The sequence below is a fragment of the Podarcis vaucheri genome, assembly GCF_965113315.1.
Source record: "Podarcis vaucheri genome assembly, chromosome: 17".
NCBI lineage: Eukaryota > Metazoa > Chordata > Lepidosauria > Squamata > Lacertidae > Podarcis > Podarcis vaucheri.
Window position 1 is genome coordinate 12,468,896 of NC_138755.1, and position 17,153 is coordinate 12,486,048.

General features: G+C 45.1%; 1 protein-coding gene across 1 annotated transcript; it reads left to right on the plus strand.

Moving 5' to 3' along the window:
• The first annotated feature begins 854 nt into the window (after positions 1–854).
• Positions 855–16,202, plus strand: GABARAPL1 (GABA type A receptor associated protein like 1). The gene is made up of 4 exons (XM_082205300.1): positions 855–1,137; positions 4,636–4,714; positions 9,089–9,207; positions 14,030–16,202. The coding sequence occupies exons 1-4, from the start codon at positions 1,048–1,050 to the stop codon at positions 14,093–14,095; spliced, it is 354 nt and encodes a 117-aa protein (XP_082061426.1). The 5' UTR covers positions 855–1,047; the 3' UTR covers positions 14,096–16,202.
• The last annotated feature ends 951 nt before the right edge of the window (positions 16,203–17,153 follow it).

Below are 17,153 nucleotides of genomic sequence, written 5' to 3' on the forward strand. Positions count from 1 at the left end.
ACCCCAACCTTGTGAAAGGTAGGTTAGGTTAGGAGACCATGAATAGCCGAAGGTGAACTTCACACCTGAGTGGGAATTTGAACCTGGGTCTTCTGGATCCTGATTTGACATTAACCACTGGGTCATGGAAAATAAAATCCCACTGAGGCTAATTGGGGTTACTTCCCAAAAAGTGTGCAAAATATAATTTCTGGCTCTGAATTTTGGTGGCTGTCATGCAAAGAAGGAAAGGTGGTATCATGCAATTGGAGGGAGGAGATGATGGCTGGGCATAATCCACAGGGTGTCTAAGCCACCACTGCTATTGCTAGTGAAACTTCTGAGTCAGGAAATAGAAATGAATAATGCTTGCTATATTATAAACATGTTAAAAATATTTCAAAAACAAGGTTGATATCTAGTTATATCCACATGCACAGATTTATATGTATACTATAGCATGCAAAACACCTGTGAGTCTGTATATTTATCACCATCAATTTACTCTTTTACATCCTATGGTATAACTTCCCCACCAGCTAAGACGGGACTTCGCAGCTCCCTTAATGGGGGCAGTGGGAGCGCTCCACCGACCACCCCGAGGGTTGCTGACCAAAGAAATGGGACGCTTTTGCCACCCTTCTCCGTTAACAACCAGCAGAACTGCAAGGCACTTGGTTGTGGCACCAGGACGGCGATCTTCTCAAGGACGGAGCAGCCGGAGCTTCAGCCGAGAGACTCGGCGTGCGTTTTTGCAGGCGTACGGCCCTCCCAGCCCTTGCAATGGTGCAATCTAAGAGGCGGGCCGGCGGGAGGCCGATGCAGATTCGGTGCCGGCGACGTCACAATGCCCGGGCTCGGAAGGCGCGCGCGTGCGCACTGAGTCGCCTTTGATCAGCTGCTTGGAGAAACAAGCGAGCGAGTGGATCGCTGCAGCGTCGGGATCGCTTTTCGTCCGCCAGATCCTTGCAGGCATTGCGAGCTGCCGGTTCGGAGGGAAGAGGAGAGAAAAGGAGGAAAAGAGGGGGTGGGAAAGAAAAGAAGAAACTTGGCGTCTTGGGACAAGCCATGAAGTTCCAATACAAAGAAGACCACCCTTTCGAGTACAGGAAAAAAGAAGGAGAGAAAATCCGGAAGAAATATCCAGATCGGGTGCCGGTGAGTGGCGCAATCATTTGTGCCCTTTTTGGTGTGTGCATGATCTTGGCTGGGGGTTTGTTTGGAGGCGGGGGAAGCAGGCTTAAAGATTTAAGGGAGGGAGGAGACGGGTGCCTTTGGCCTGCCAGGTTCCCAATATTAGAGGGCCGGAATGCAAAGGCTCCTGCGCTTTCCTGGACTTGTGGTCTGGTGGAGAGGAAGGAGTTAAATTCCCCTGTGCCACCTCCCTCGTCACCCCCCCCCCGACGCGCCGCCAAGCAAACATGGAGGCAGAAGGACAATGGATGTGTTAATGATGTCACCTTCAGAAGGAGATTCGGGAGCTCTCTCCCCCCTCCACCACCCCAAATGTTGAGATGTATCTCTTTCCCCCTCCCCTGGATTCTGGCCTGCTTTTGGAGCCTCTCCATCTCCTGGTCCTTCAATGCCAGAGTAATAAGCAGGCGACTGGAGCGGGGAGGACGCAGGAAAAGCAAAGTCATGGTCTCACAAGCCCCATCTTTTTCTGGCCCTTCAAAGCAATCCGTGATTGCAGCAGTGCGCACCTTGCTTCACAATTTTTCCATGACTCGGGATATTTGTATAAGCCGGAACGAAATGAGCTTCAATTCAGAATATCAAAGCGCAGCTATTACTGTATTATTTTCCTCCTTCGTCATGTGCCCCTTGCCGCCAAGATAGTTTCGTGTCATTAATGTTGTCCCCCTTGCCTTAATAGGAGCGGCTGGGTACTTGTGTCGTAATACTCACAACCTGTCAGATGTTCTTGGCAACAACTTAGCCTGGGGAGTGGGGGTGTTCCCACATTGAAGGGAGATGACACAGGATCAGATCAGTGCAGCAATTTCGGAGGCACTTGCAGTACATCAGCCCAAGGGGAATTCCTGGGGAGGAATGCCTGGCATGATGATGGTGATGATAAAGCGGTAAACAATCTCAGAACTAGAAGAACAGACTGTGGAACTGAAAGCTGGAAAAGTAGGGGATTAGGCCAAGGCTGGAATAGGGCTGTGTGGGAAAAGCATAAGGCAGCCGAGTTTGTGGCTAGTGCTTTTGGCCTAGTATGGCGCTTCATTTTCAGGAAGAATGTAAGACGGATCCCGTCTGAGGCCTTTGTTTTTGTTGTGGTGTGACTGTGCAGGGCGTTTCACAGCTTCATGCAGGTGTCTGGCAAGGCTCCCTCTGGCCTGTACCAGAAATAAAATCCACAGTGGCAAAGCACAGGCTTCATGTACCAAAAGCTACAATAGTCTGTGTGGGAAGATCCTTTGAAATGCCTGGCAAGGGTGGGCCAGACAGTGGCATAGCGTGGGTTGTCAGCACCCGGGGCAAGGCAAGTAATTTGCGCCCCCTAACCCGTGGATTTGCGCCCCCTAACCCTAACCCCCAGATGTTGCGGCCGGTGCGGCCGGCCCCCCCTGCACCCCCCACGCTACGCCACTGGGGCCAGAGCATCCTTGCGTTTCCTCTCTTCTGAAGGCTGGTTTCAGTTCCACCGGCTTTTTCACTGCAGTGCACCCAGCATGCCCCCTTTTCCTTTCTATAACAGATCCGTGGCCACAGCAGATGCTACTTAATGACAGACATATCTGCCAAGAGCCGGCGTTATCTTTGTTTTCTACAAAACAAGTAGGGCCTGCAACAAAATGATTGCCTTGTGGAAGGTTCCTGTTCAGGAGGAGCCAGCCAGCCAGCCATGCTTCCTAAACATTTTGTTCCATTCCTCTTCCTCTCCTGTTTCCTATTCTGCATCCTTGGTCATCATTCTATGTCCTTTGCACATGCTCAGTTCTCACTTCACTGAGTCCCCCCCACACTACTTTTGCAGCTCTTGGGGTTCCCCCAAGTCTCCCTTCTGTGCATGGCTACATAATGATCCCCCAGAGTGAACTGAGTTTGCTATTCTGTTTATGAGATCTTTGCTTTCTGCAGCTATATTTTAAAAAAAAACACACACAAAATAAAACGTTGCAGAATTTTAAATTCGGGATAAGAGAAGACAAGGGATGAGAAAGAGGTGGCGATAGCTGAGATGATACCTTTCAGCTCAAATGTATTTGTGATCTTCTTATGTTTTACTATGCAAGAAGGCTGCATCGCTAACCACCTAGTTTGTTTTCATACTGCATAGTGCATGTCCTCTTGGACTGGTGGTCCAGGATTTTGCAGGGTCCCTGTGCAAGATAGCTTCAGTGGTCCCCCTTAATTTCAGAAGAAATAACACAAACAAACAGGATTATCTCATTGTGCCTCAAAGCACCTTCCTTGGTTCGCTTTGCAATGTGAAAAATACATGTGCAGGGCCTTAGCACCCACTGGATCCAGCCCTGCTCCCCTGCCCCCCCATCCTTTGTCTCTTAACTCATTGGTTTCCTACCCCCTGTAGCACACACACACACACACACACACTCTTTCTCTCTCTCTCTCTCTCTGCACCAGTTAGGTCTATAAAATTCAATATATATGTCTTGTTATATGAACTAGGGGAAACTAATGAAATGGACAGGTTTTCATGCAGTCACCAACCTGACCCCATGGAATGCCTGCTGTGGAAAATTAGGAAAGCTAACAATTCAACAGTTGCTGGGTTGTTGTTGTTTTTAAATTTGACTAATTCATGGAGTTGGGGGCATTTTAAACTTGTTCAGTGGAGGTAAATAAATATTCCATGGCCATGTTACTGAGACAAAGATTTGAGACTCGTTTTGATATAAAAGGTGAAGGATAAAAGTAGGCTCAAGTGAGAAAATTTGCTAGGCGAAAGATGCAGTGTGTCTGCACCACACAGTAATTTCAACAAGCTTTCCCTTAGAGGCAGACCAAGGAAAGTTTTTTTAAATGGTATAGAGATATATTGGGTCAAGGACAGCACATTTTGGGTCAAGGACAACACATTTTGCCACCAGCGTATCTGAAAGCAGTTGTTTTGAAGTTTTGCAGGCAAATGTAAAGTTGTAAGTAATTTCTTTTGCAATATATTCAGAGTCACTCTGTACTAACACAAAATTAGAAACATTTCTGAGAAAAAAAATATGTATCATAATTAAAGTTCAAAACTGATTTTGAGGTTTAGACCCACTAGCAGCACTGTGTGTGTGTGTGTGTGTGTGTGTGTGTGTAATGCACATTCAAAACAGCAGCTTCAATAGACTGAATGAAGTTGTGTATGAATAACTCAGATTTATTTATTTATATATAAGTATCAGGTAGCCTTAGAAACTATGAAGAGAAGTCAAATGTTTGTGGATGTAAACAATCATCGCTTGTTGCTATTTTTCTTGTTATGCGACTTGTGTTCCTACTGTGGAAAGTTCATGGGATATTTTCTTTCTAATCAACTGAGGACCCTCACGTTGCTGTTTTACATGGCTTGAATTTTGACATGCATCCTTTCCTTATTAAGCTCTACAGGGAGAATTTGCAGGCACAGGGAAAGGTAGCATAGCTTTTCTTGTTCTCTTTGTTCTTATTTTTCTTCCTGCTCCTTTTTTTGTCCAGGTTATTGTGGAGAAGGCACCCAAAGCTAGAGTACCTGATCTGGACAAGAGGAAGTACCTTGTCCCATCTGATCTCACAGGTAAACAAGTCGCATTTCGTAATCTATTTTTGCATTGGTATTTAAGGAAGGTTTTCCAACAAGTGATAGAGTTGGTGGCCTCCTCTTTCCCTCGGTCTCATTGCCTTCAGGAAAATGTTTTGTTATCTTCATAGCACAGCGTGAGAAACTCTGGTGAATGCAGTTTCATGGAATTTTAACTCAGTGGTTCTCCACACCTTGGGTGAACGTATCCAGCTGTTCTTGAAAACAACCTTAACAGGTTGTGTGATAGGAATTTTGAGGTCTTAGATATATGGTAATGTTCATAAGTGTACCAACCAAGCATAGATCAGCACAGGAAGGCCAAGCGGGAACCATTTTGATTCCTAAACTGCCCAAATGTTTTCTCTGCAAGGTCAAAGTGGGAAACCTCCCCATTGTCTCTTTCCTCACAAATCCTCTCTTAAAGGACACATTTAAGATATGAATAGGGTGTGAGCCTGTGACCTGGCCCAGGAACTAAGTATTTATCACTACAAAAGAATGGCCAGGCTCCCCAGGCAATCCAATCAAGTAACCTGCCAGACAGGAGATAAACAACAATAGGAGAAACACAACATTCAAATTTCTGTTTTAGACCCCCTTTTCTGTGATATAGGTATGATGTATCTGAGGGTGGTCTTGATCTACAGGGTGGCAATTTCAAAAGTCTTTATAAGGCCTTGTGCGCCATTTTTCTGGGTCTCTCCTCTCTCCTGCGGGTGAGGGGAGCACCCTGTTGCAACAGATCAATAAAGATCAAGCTTATTAGCTGCTTTGCTTCTCAATATTCTCTGGTTGGCCTCTGTTATTTTCTCCTACCAATAGGGAACCTATCTAAGGACTCTATATGGGCTCTTGGATCCCCCATAAGGGAAAAGGGCAATTTTTGTTTACAACAGTTGCCAGCGTTCAGATTTCTCAGCTGCTAAGCATCCATCATATGAATAGGGTAATCATATTACCAGCGGGAAGGTAAACGGCGTTCCGTGTGCTGCGCTGGCTCGCCAGATGCAGCTTTTTCACGCTGGCCACGTGACCCGGAAGTGTCTCCGGACAGCGCTGGCCCCCGGCCTCTTGAGTGAGATGGGCGCACAAACCCCAGAGTCTGTCAAGACTGGCCCGTTCGGGCAGGGGTACCTTTACCTTTAAGCATCCATCATAGAGATTACAGGCCATCCATCTGCTAGTTGTCATCCCCCAATTAGGACCAAAATAACAAAACAAAGCTAACCTTGTGGTTACTTTGCCCTCTCTCCCACCCCCACCCCCCAGCAGAGAATTGTATCCTGGCCATTTATCTTCCATACCAAGTATTTATTCTTTTATGGTTCTATAAAACAAATCTAAATAAGATTGATCAGTGGGGAAATTGCAGTTCTGAATTTAAATTTCACCATGATGACACTTATAACTTCCCTAGGTTGTATTATATGGGAACCATATTTTTTTTTAAAAAAACCCTAGCAATTGACATTGTGTGGGTGAAGTTAACAGGAGACACACTAGCGGGTTTAACTTACCTCTCATTTCTGCACTTTCTATATCACTTCCCCGCACAAATCAGCAGGATATTTTTTCTTGGGCAGAGGTGACTGACAGACCAAGAGTAAGAGCCATTGGCCTGGTCCATGTATCCAGTGTCCCCCAAGTAATTGTAGTTGCCTCTGGGAGTGCGTATATCGAATGAGCAGAGCACTGGGTGGTTTGAACAGAATCTGCAGAAGTTTTGCAAGCCATCCGTCCAAAGAGTGCTACAGCACAGGCTGGAGGAATTTTGGCACTACAAAATAACAACAGTGCTTTTTTTAAAAAGGGGGGTAGGGGTACTCTCATTTTGTCTCAAGAAAATCACCATTTTATATATATATATTTTCAAAAAAATAATGTTTATTAATTTTCCATTTGCACATATATAATCACATTATTATCCATTTCCTTCCCTCCCACCTCTTGCCTTTCAAAACTAACCTTTATATCATAGCATTTCATATATTTTCCAATTCTAATATCACTCATTACTAAATACCTCAAAATTTAAATAAATATAGAAAGGTAAAAAAATTCTCATTACACGTCTTCAGATAACCCTACTAGTGTTGTTAATTGCTTACAATGATCTTTCAAATATTGAATAAATTTACTCCAGTCTTTTTGGAATACTTGATCATGCTGGTTTTGGATTTTTCCCGTCATCTTTGCCAGTTCCACAAAGTCCATCATTTTCATCTGTCACTCTTACCATTTTATATTTCAAATTGGGAAAAATAAATACAGTAAATGGACAAAAAGTACCAAGATTCACAAAAGGTTTAGGGGTATGCGTACCCCTGCACCCCCCCGAAAAAAGCACTTAACAACAACAACTACACTGAACAGTCATGTTCAGAGGTGTTAACAGAGCTGCTTATTAGCCTGTTTTGTCTTTCATAGAATCATAAAATTGTAGTTTCAGAAGGGACCATGAGCCCAGCCCCCTGCAAAACAGGAATCTTTTGCCCAACACACACCACACTTGTCCCATTACGTGAATCATGTTCAGAATACAACAACATACACGTAACTGGCTGTAAAGTAACATAACGTTATATATAATAAAACTGTAATTTAATAGTTATATCAGAATATTGCAAAGCACAGTTCCTGATGGCAATAACATATCATATTACCATTAACCTTCTATATGTTTTTGTTGTCGTGAAGTCCAAGGATGGTCAGGTCCAAAGATTGTCAAGTCCAACGATTACAATGTACAGTTCCTGTTGGCAATGCCATTTCATACTGATACAGTATCTTTCTTCTACATTGTCCTATGTCTTAAAAGGGTAACAGACGAACTTGAGAAGTCTTGAGAGTGTAACAAACAGAGCTACTTAGTAACAATAAGGCGGCTGATGATAGACCCGTTCTCAGGATATACAGTGGTACCTCGGGTTACATACGCTTCAGGTTACAGACTCCGCTAACCCAGAAATAGTACCTCAGGTTAAGAACTTTGCTTCAGGATGAGAACAGAAATCGTGCTCCGGTGCGGCGGCAGCAGGAAGCCCCATTAACTAAAGTGGTGCTTCAGGTTAAGAACAGTTTCAGGTTAAGAACGGACCTCCGGAACAAATTAAGTACTTAACCCGAGGTACCACTGTATATCCTTGTTTTGCCCATTGGGCTTCTTCAGCGACAAGGTTTCCAGGAGATTTTTCAGTAGGTTTTTTCAGCCGAAATAGTCCACAGGAATGCAGAAGTTGCCAGTCAGGGACCTGACTATCCTTGGACTTCACGACAACAAAAACATACAGAAGTAATATGATACGTTATTGCCATCAGAAACTGTGGTTTGCAATTGTTTGATATGACGATTAAATTACAATTTTATTATATATAATGCTATGTTACTTTACAGCCAGTTACATGTGCGTTGTGGAATCTTTTGCCCAACATGGTTCTTGAACCCACAACCTTGAAATTAAGAGTCTCATTTAGTACTTTTGTATCCTTCCCCTCAGCGATGATCTCAGGGCAGCTAGCAATAAAAATTTCAGTAAGAAACTAAAAGTGTATATAATAAAACAGGAGTCAGGTAACACAAAACTAGAACAATGTAGCAGGAGGATAGAACAATTTTTTTAATTAAAAAAGTTAATGTTTCAGAAGCACTGGGCAAATCAAGTCTTGTTATAACAAAACGTGGGAGTAGATGCCAGATTAATCTTCTGTGATGAGAGTGTTCCAGAACTGGGGGGCCACAACTGAGAAGGACCCCTCTTGTCACCCTCCACCTCACTTGAGAAGTCCGGGGTAACCAGAATACGGCCTCCAAGAAAGATCTCGGCATGTGGACACGTCTATGTGGGAAAATGTGGTCCCTCAGCTATTTATCTCTGAAACTGTACATCAGGGGTCAGCAAACTTTTTCAGCAGGGGGCCGGTCCACTGTCCCTCAGACCTTGGGGGGGGCGGACTATATTTTGAAGGGTGAAAAACGAATGCCGCATGATTTCTGTTCTCATCCTGAAGCAAAGTTCTTAACCTGAGGTACTATTTCTGGGTTAGCGGAGTCTGTAACCTGAAGCGTCTGTAACCTGAAGCATATGTAACCCAAAGTACCACTGTAAAAGCACACATTCTACTCATGTAAAAACACCTGGCAGGCCCCACAAATAACCTAGAGTTGCGTTTTAAATAAAAGGACACATTCTACTCATGTAAAAACTACGCTGATTCCTGGACCACCCTCAGGCCTAATTTAGAAGGTGATTGGGCCGGATCCAGCCCCCGGGCCTTAATTTGCCTACCCATGCTGTACAGGGTTTTGAAATTTGAGTGATTGCCAATATGGCTTTTTTTTTTTACTCTTCCTCTCCCCACCAACTGTAGTTGGCCAATTCTACTTCTTGATCCGAAAGCGAATCCACCTGAGGCCAGAGGACGCCCTGTTCTTCTTTGTCAACAACACCATTCCTCCCACCAGCGCTACGATGGGCCAGCTGTACGAAGTAAGTAAGAGGCTGTCATTCCATCCTAATGGTGGACTTCCTGGAGCTTAATAATAGCTTGTTGCATGACACATTCTGGTTCTGTGGGCAGTCTGGAACGAAAGGCTGAAAACTTGCAAGAGGCTGTGGACTCCTCCAAACTGTCGTAGTTCAGAAGACTGTCCCAAGAATATGGTATGAAGGCACATGAAGCCACCACCTGGGTAAAACTCAACAGGTCTGGCCAGTTCCTGGCTGGAAAACACACGTACCACGCTTTCTTCCAGGATGGGAGATGTGGCAGGAAACAAATGTAAGAAAATGCAGCAAAATAATTAAATAATGCAACAAACTCTCCATTAATCTGCAACCTCCTCCCCCCCAAAAAAAAACCACCCACAAAAAACCAAGAAAGAAAATATTCCCTCTGAGGAAGGAGAATTAGGAAACCTGGTTACTAATTAATTATCTTGCCTGCCTAAAGGACATTTTCTATTATTAACCAAACAGGGAGGTATCATCCTCCAGGGCAAGCTATTAAGGTCATATCCTGGAGATGCTTAGACTAAACTTCTGAATTAATTCCTGGGCTGATCGGTAGCCAAATTCAGCTGAATAGCTTGTGTTGCTCAGAGCTTTCCTTGGAACGCAGTACCATCTGATATCTAGAGTGATGCTGGCCCGTCTATAATTAAAAGATATTTCAACGTCAAGAGGAGGAGAAACTTTGTCAGTGTCAGAGAAATGATGATGATGATGATGATTTGTACCCTGCTCATCTGGCTGGGTTGCCCCAGGCACTCTGGTGCCCATTAGTGGTCCCAGATGAACATTTAATTTAAAAAACAAACTCGGAGTACTATATTATCGTGTTACCTGTTTGGTGGAAGCTGTATGGAAGAATTTCAAGTTAGAAATCAAGTTACCACATAGGTCATTTATGGAGAAGCGATGTTCTAGAGCAGAAGGGCACACTGCGCATAGATACAGTAAGCTTGGGTGGCGTACTTTGCTTTAATAGAACTCATATTTTGTAAATCTAGAATAAGAGGCAGGGAGAGAGAGAGTTGTCCTAAACCCACATGCCCATTTCTCTATTGCACATTGTATTGTTTTATAAGCAAAGGAGCAAGCAGAAAAGAAGTGCAAATCTCCTTTGTGGAAAATAATTTATATCACTTCCATGCCCTGCAAATATTGAGAAGAATCTTAAATGTTTCTTGTGCAGTTCAGTTGTTTTATGTGAGCATTTGGAAGAAGCCCATGCTGGATCATACTAGACAGATAGGGAGATTTATGGTTCCTGGTAGTTTTCTTCGTCTGTTGGATAAGGATAGATACACTGGAAATGGAGGAAATACAGGTGAAACTCTGAAAATTAGAATATTGTGGAAAAGTTCATTTATTTCAGTAATTCAACTTAAAAGGTGAAACTAATATATGAGATAGACTCATGACATGCAGAGCGAGATATGTCAAGCCTTTATTTGTTATAATTGTGATGTTTATGGCATACAGCTGATGAAAACCCCAAATTAACAATCTCAGAAAATTAGAATATTCAATGAAATCAGCAAAACAAGGACTGCAAATAGAGCAATATTGGACCTCTGAGAAGTAGAAGCATGCACATGTACTCAGTACTTGGTTTGGGCCCCTTTTTTGCTGATTTCATTTAATATTCTAATTAAAGCAGAAGACTCTCTGGGAGCAATGTGTAAGCTGTTTTGAGTTCTCAAATGGATATCAATATAAGAACAGGGTAGCCTGACTATCTAAAGAAGTAAAAAGTATTTTCTCCCTTAGGTTTACTGCCCTCTTCAGTCAAATTGGGACTTTGTAAATGTTCTTCATAGATACATTAACTTCTTTAGCTTCTTTCGCCACCTCCCCCCCCCAAAAAAACCCTTCCTGCCTAGATCTCATTTTTAATTTAAGTTGGGGTTTTTAAAAGGTGGGCCTTCAGGTGAGTTGTGCACAAAGGCTAGCATGCTTTTCACACCTTTGCATATTTTTTATGACCTCTCCAAGAGGTGCACGATTCCAGAGGCTCCAGGCATGCTTACCCAGGGTTTGTTTTCCTTTGGGGAATGAAGCACAGCAGAGACTGCAGTGTTTTTTATGATAGATGGCTTATTTACACATATCTATAGCATCAGCGGGACGCGAGTGGCACTGTGGGTTAAACTGCAGAGCCTAGGACTTGCCGATCAGAAGGCCAGTGGTTCGAATCCCACTATGGGGTGAGCTCCCGTTGCTCAGTCCCTGCTCCTGACAACCTAGCAGTTCGAAAGCACATCGAAGTGCAAGTAGATAAATAGGTACCACTCCGGCGGGAAGGTAAACTGCATTTCTGGGCGCTGCTCAGGTTCGCCACAAGCGGCTTAATCATGCAGGCCACATGACCCGGAAGCTGTACGCCGGCTCCCTCGGCCAATAAAGTGAGATGAGCGCTGTAACCCCAAAGTCATCCGCGACTTGACCTAATGGTCAGGGGTCCCTTTACCTTTACCTTACAGCATCAGCACCCCAAAAGGGTCTTGTTTCTCCCAGACTTGGATTCAAACAGAAATCAAACATTGCTCTCAAGTGTTGCTCTGACTCTTTCTCTCTCCCGCTTGCTGCTTTATTTCTGGGTCACATTGCTGCCAAACTGCACTCCAAACTCTGGCTTTGTCTTCTAACTGGCCATGAGCTTGGGTGTGTGTGTGTGTCATTCGTTTAGTGGCTCACACAGAGCCCCTTTCATTGGTTTCCCTTAATGGCCCATCACAGAGCCTATCTCCCCCAACAGAGGAAGCTAGGCTGGCTTATCTTTTAACAGTTGCTGGATCCAAAGGTTAGAAGGATCTCTCCATACAGCCTATCTCCTCCTCCACACCAAGGAATAACATTGGCTCCAAGCATGTTTCCGAGCACAATTCAAAGTGCTGACAGCAGGGGGAGAACCAGTGGCAGCTGGTGCCCACTAGACCCAATGGAGCTATCAAGAAGTCATAGGGATGTGGCCAATGAGAGCTCATGGGGGCATAGACCAGTTTTGGTTTTCTCCCTATCATCCACCCTTGCAAAGATATTGCAAACATTTAAGCATTGCTGTTTTACAAATAGCTTGCACCTAGCTACCGTATTTTTTGCTCTATAGGACGCACTTTTTCCCCTTCAAAAATGAAGGGGAAATGTGTGTGCGTCCTATGGAGCGAAGACGCCATAGCCCTGCGACCTTCTCCCGGCTGGAGAGGTGACGCGTGGCTATGGCAGGAACCTCTACAGCCCCGTGTCACCTCTCCAGCCGGGAGAGCGTGCGCACGGGGCTAAAGCAGCCCCCCACGACCCTCTCCCGGCTGGAGAGGTGATGCGTGGCTATGGCAGGAGCCTCTATAGCCGCGCGTCACCTCTGCAGCCGGGAGAGCGCGTGCGCGGGGCTAAAGAAGCCATAGCCCCGCGACTCTCTCCCGGCTGGAGAGGTGACGCGTGGCTATGGCAGGAGCCTTTCCGCTGCTCCCTGACCTGCTCTTTGGGGCTGGTGGTAGGCTTCCCCCCGCCAGCCCCAAAGAGCAGGTCGAAAGGAACCTGAAGCCTGGAGAGCGAGAGAGGTCGGTGCACACCGACCCCTCTCGCTCTCCAGGCTTCCAAGGTAGCCGCCTGAACGCACCTTAAACGGCACCTTGTTTTAGAGCGGGAAAACAAGAGGGGGAAAGTTCTCCCCCTCTCTGTGCAGCGCCTCCTGCCGCTTCACTGAAGGGGCGCTGGGCAGAGAGGGGGAGATTTTTTTCTTCTTCTCCCCCCTCTAAAACAAAGTGCGTCCTATTGTCCGGTGCGTCCTATGGTGCGAAAAATATGGTAAATGGAAAAACATCTTACTTTGGTTCAGAATGTGGGATAACCAGCCTCATTTGACCAGCATTCTTGAGCCTAATTCAAAGTGTTGGTGCTGACCTTCAAAGCCCTAAACAGCCTCAGCCCAGTATACCTGAAGGAGCGTCTCCACCCCCATCGTTCTGCCCGGACACTGAGGTCCAGCTCCGAGGGCCTTCTGGCGGTTCGCTCACTGCGAGAAATGAGGTTACAGGGAATCTGGCAGAAGGCTTTCCCAGTAGTGGCGCCTGCCCTGTGGAACACCCTCCCATCAGATGTCAAGGAAATAATCAACTATCTGACTTTTCGTTAGAAGACATCTGAAGGCAGCCCTGTTTAGGGAAGTTTTTAATGTTTGATATTTTATTGTGTTTTTAATATTCTGTTGGGCGGGGTATAAATAAATTATCATTACAGTCGTACCTCGGGTTAAGTACTTAATTCTTTCCGGAGGTCTGTTCTTATCCTGAAACTGTTCTTAACCTGATGCACCACTTTAGCTAATGGGGCCTCACGCTGCTGCCACGCCGCCGGAGCACAATTTCTGTTTTCATCCTGAAGCAAAGTTCTTAACCCGAGGTACTATTTCTGGGTTAGTGGAGTCTGTAACCTGAAGCGTATGTAACCCGAGGTACCACTGTACAGTCATACGGTGTTACGGACGCTTCAGGTTACGTGTTTTCAGGTTGCCTACCACGGGAGACCCGGAAGTACCGGAATGGGCTAATTCCGGGTTTCGCTGCTTGCGCATGCGCAGAAGCACCAAATCACACCGGCGCAGACGTGGCACTTAAGGATCCGAACACGGCCGGTTGCGGATGTGCCTCCGTCATGGATTATATCCGCAACCCAAGGTTCCACTGTATTATTATTATTATTATTATTATTATTATTATTATTATTCATTATTTATTATTATTTAGATTACAATGATGTTGACTTCTGCTCCTTTCTTTCCTCCCACCCCACATTTTTATTTCCCCAGGATAATCACGAGGAGGATTATTTTCTGTATGTGGCTTACAGTGACGAAAGCGTGTACGGCAAGTGAGCCCCTCGGCCGCTGTCCTCACAGTTGCGATGGCCTGAAATGACTGTTCTGGGAGGGCGTTTCTGCGTCAGACAGAAGCAAGAAGAGGGAGGAAGAACTGGACAACAAGCCACATAATCTCATGCCATCATTCCTTGCACCTTTATTTTAAATTAATTATTACTCTTGTTTTATTTAATCCGTTGGGGGAAAGAATAGTTGGTGTTTTGCGGCGGTCAGGGCTTTGGGATGGAGAGATCTGTTTGCCGAGTTCCCACCTTCCATTACACTACCTGGCTCTTCCATCAATGCCCAGTGAGAGGAGAGGAGGCTACCAAGTGATCTTGCCGGAACTGCCAAAGGGAACTGTGGCTCTCCCCATAGCAACTAATCTTTATTTTGCCTATTTTTTAAAGACGGCAGCCCCCTCTCCTGTGCATGAAGGAGATATTAATTTCTGTTAATTTGTGAGCCTTTTCTGCCCACCCTTTGCCCTCCTTTCCTTGACCCTGATCCCAGCGGTACGTGTGCACCCCCTCCCGTCTTCCTGATGTGTAACATCTCTGATTTGAGTTCATCCATCACTCTAGCGGCATGTCAGCCTCCTATAAGCAGAACCATGCAGATGCCATGCAGTATGGAAAAAACCAGCTTCCTAAGCAGTTTGGCTAACTTAAAACAATGACAGCACGTCCCTTTCTTTCACGGTGTTACCAATGAATTGGACCTTGGGCGTCTATCCTATATTGCATTCTGCACGAGTGTTTTGTGATGTTCTGTGTCCTTGCTTGCCAGTGAAAGGCTGTTCTCTGCTAGGTCACCATCCTGATACCTGTCTTGTGTTTCCTTTGCTGCTATCAATTCAATATGGAAAGGAGAAAAAATATTGGGATTAACCTGCACCCACAGCCTTGCCTCTTAAGCATATATTCTGCAGTCCTTTTGTGAAAACAGTTGTGGTTTTTTCCTAAGGAGAGCGGCACCACTCTCCCACATCCCTGACAATAGCCATCAATATTGAAAAAGCGTTTGCCCAAAGTAGGTATTTATGCTGCAGGGGCCACAGCAGTTTCTTTGTGACAGTAGTATTGGTCTCCCTCTCTCTTTACACTGGTTGCTCCCCGTCAAGAAATCATGGTGAAATGTAGGACGTTTTGTGTTGTGGCTTATCTTTTCCATTGCTCCCGATGGTTAGATTTTGTAGTTGTGTAGCAACTGAGCATATTTAGAAGAGAGGCGAAGGATGAACAAAGGGTGGCAGCCACATAACCTTAGACTGGAGAAGAAAAATGATTGCCTCTGGAATCCTGAACTCTTTAGGTGACACCTATTCTTGAGAAATGTCTGAGTTTATGGAAACTGGTGACATGCCCGCCTCTGCTTCTCTGTTTAACTCCTCCCCCTGCTCATAGCTTTATAGCGTCATTCCTACAAGAGTATCACCAGATGGCAAGGGGCCTAGTGGACCAGAACTCTCTTAGGCAGGGGCCAAGGATTTGAAGCGATGGTGAAGAGTTGAAATTGAAATTGCACAGCTGGGGAGTGGAAGTGACACAAATAGCTGGAGGGATACTTGTTAGTTTCGGTGTGTCTTGCCTGGATGCACTCCTTGTGGGAAGACTGGTTCTGCTTAGTATGCCAAGTTCCTTCCAGTACAAATTTCAGTTGGCTCCACTTCCGTTTCTTCAGCCTTCCTGTCTTTCAGGATGTCTTCAAGAGTCACATTCCAAATTCTTACAGGTCAAGCAAGTCCGGTGTGAGTCAGGGCATGCCTGCGTGTGCGATTGTGTGCACCAGTGTATTCCCTCCCTCATCACTGCTTGGGGAAATATAACAGATGTTGAAAGAGACTATGATCTACCCCTTTCCCCCAATGCTGCTGCTGGTCTTTAACTGACGTTCATGGGCTCTCAACATACCCATTTCTTACATATGAAGGATTACGTTTGAAGGTTTTTTATTTAAAACTGATTGTGGCGTTTACTTTTCATTTTCGCTTTTCTCCAGTATGTAAAACGCAGTGTTGATTATACTTTGTCATTAACTCCAACCAGCTTCAGATTCCTGTAAGATAAAATCCATGTCACATCGGCTCAAATCAATAAACACACATGTAAAGATCTGAGAACCAGAGTGGAATGGTAATTTTGTTATGCATTTGACTTAGGCCAGGAACTCTTATTTAAGTGTTAACAGCTTGCCAAAGAACTTTGAATCATTCCGGTTTCAGCTCATGTTTGTGTTCATCTATGGCTGCTGCACAGTGGTACCTCTGGTTGAGAACGGGATCTGTTCCGGAGGCCCGTTCGCAACATGAAAAGAGCGCAACCTGCAGCGGCGCGTCTGCACAGGTGGCGATTCACCACTTCTGCGCATGCGCGTGATGTAATTTTGCGCGTCTGCACATGCGCGGGTGGCGAAACCCGGAAGTAACCATTTCCAGTACTTCTGGGTCGCTGTGGGACGTAACCAGAAAGAACGTAACATGAAGCGAGCGTAACATGAGGTATGACTGTATTTGGGAGCACTGAGAATATCGGTAACATATTCTACCCTTGTTTTTGAGGCAGTGTGCTTCTGGGTATCAGTTGCTGGAAGCAGCGGGAGAGGAGAGTTCTGCACTCAGATCTCACTTGCAGGTGTTCTAAAGGCACATGCTTGGCCACTGGAGAACAAGATGCTTGGCTTGTTGAGCCACTGTCTGATGGAAAAGGTTCATCATACATTCTTAAATACTGGAGTACTGCATTTTTATTTGTATCTAATCCTTTCAAAGGCAGGCCAATTGTATTGCTTCATTTTATCCTTGCTGCAGTCCTGGAAGGTAGGTTAGGCTAAGGGAGAATGCAGCTTGCTCAGGATCACAAAAGAGTGAGCTTCATGGCCAAGTAAGGATTCAAACTTAGGTCTCCATGGATGAAGACCACCCTCTACACCACAGTGGCATTTTCAGAAGAACTGGGAAACCAACAGGTAAACTGATAACATTAGAAATCTTTGGCAATTTTGACTAAAGTGCCAGTTTTTAATGCAAAAACACATCGTTCTCGCCGATATTATATTCTCAGGACCCCAGAGA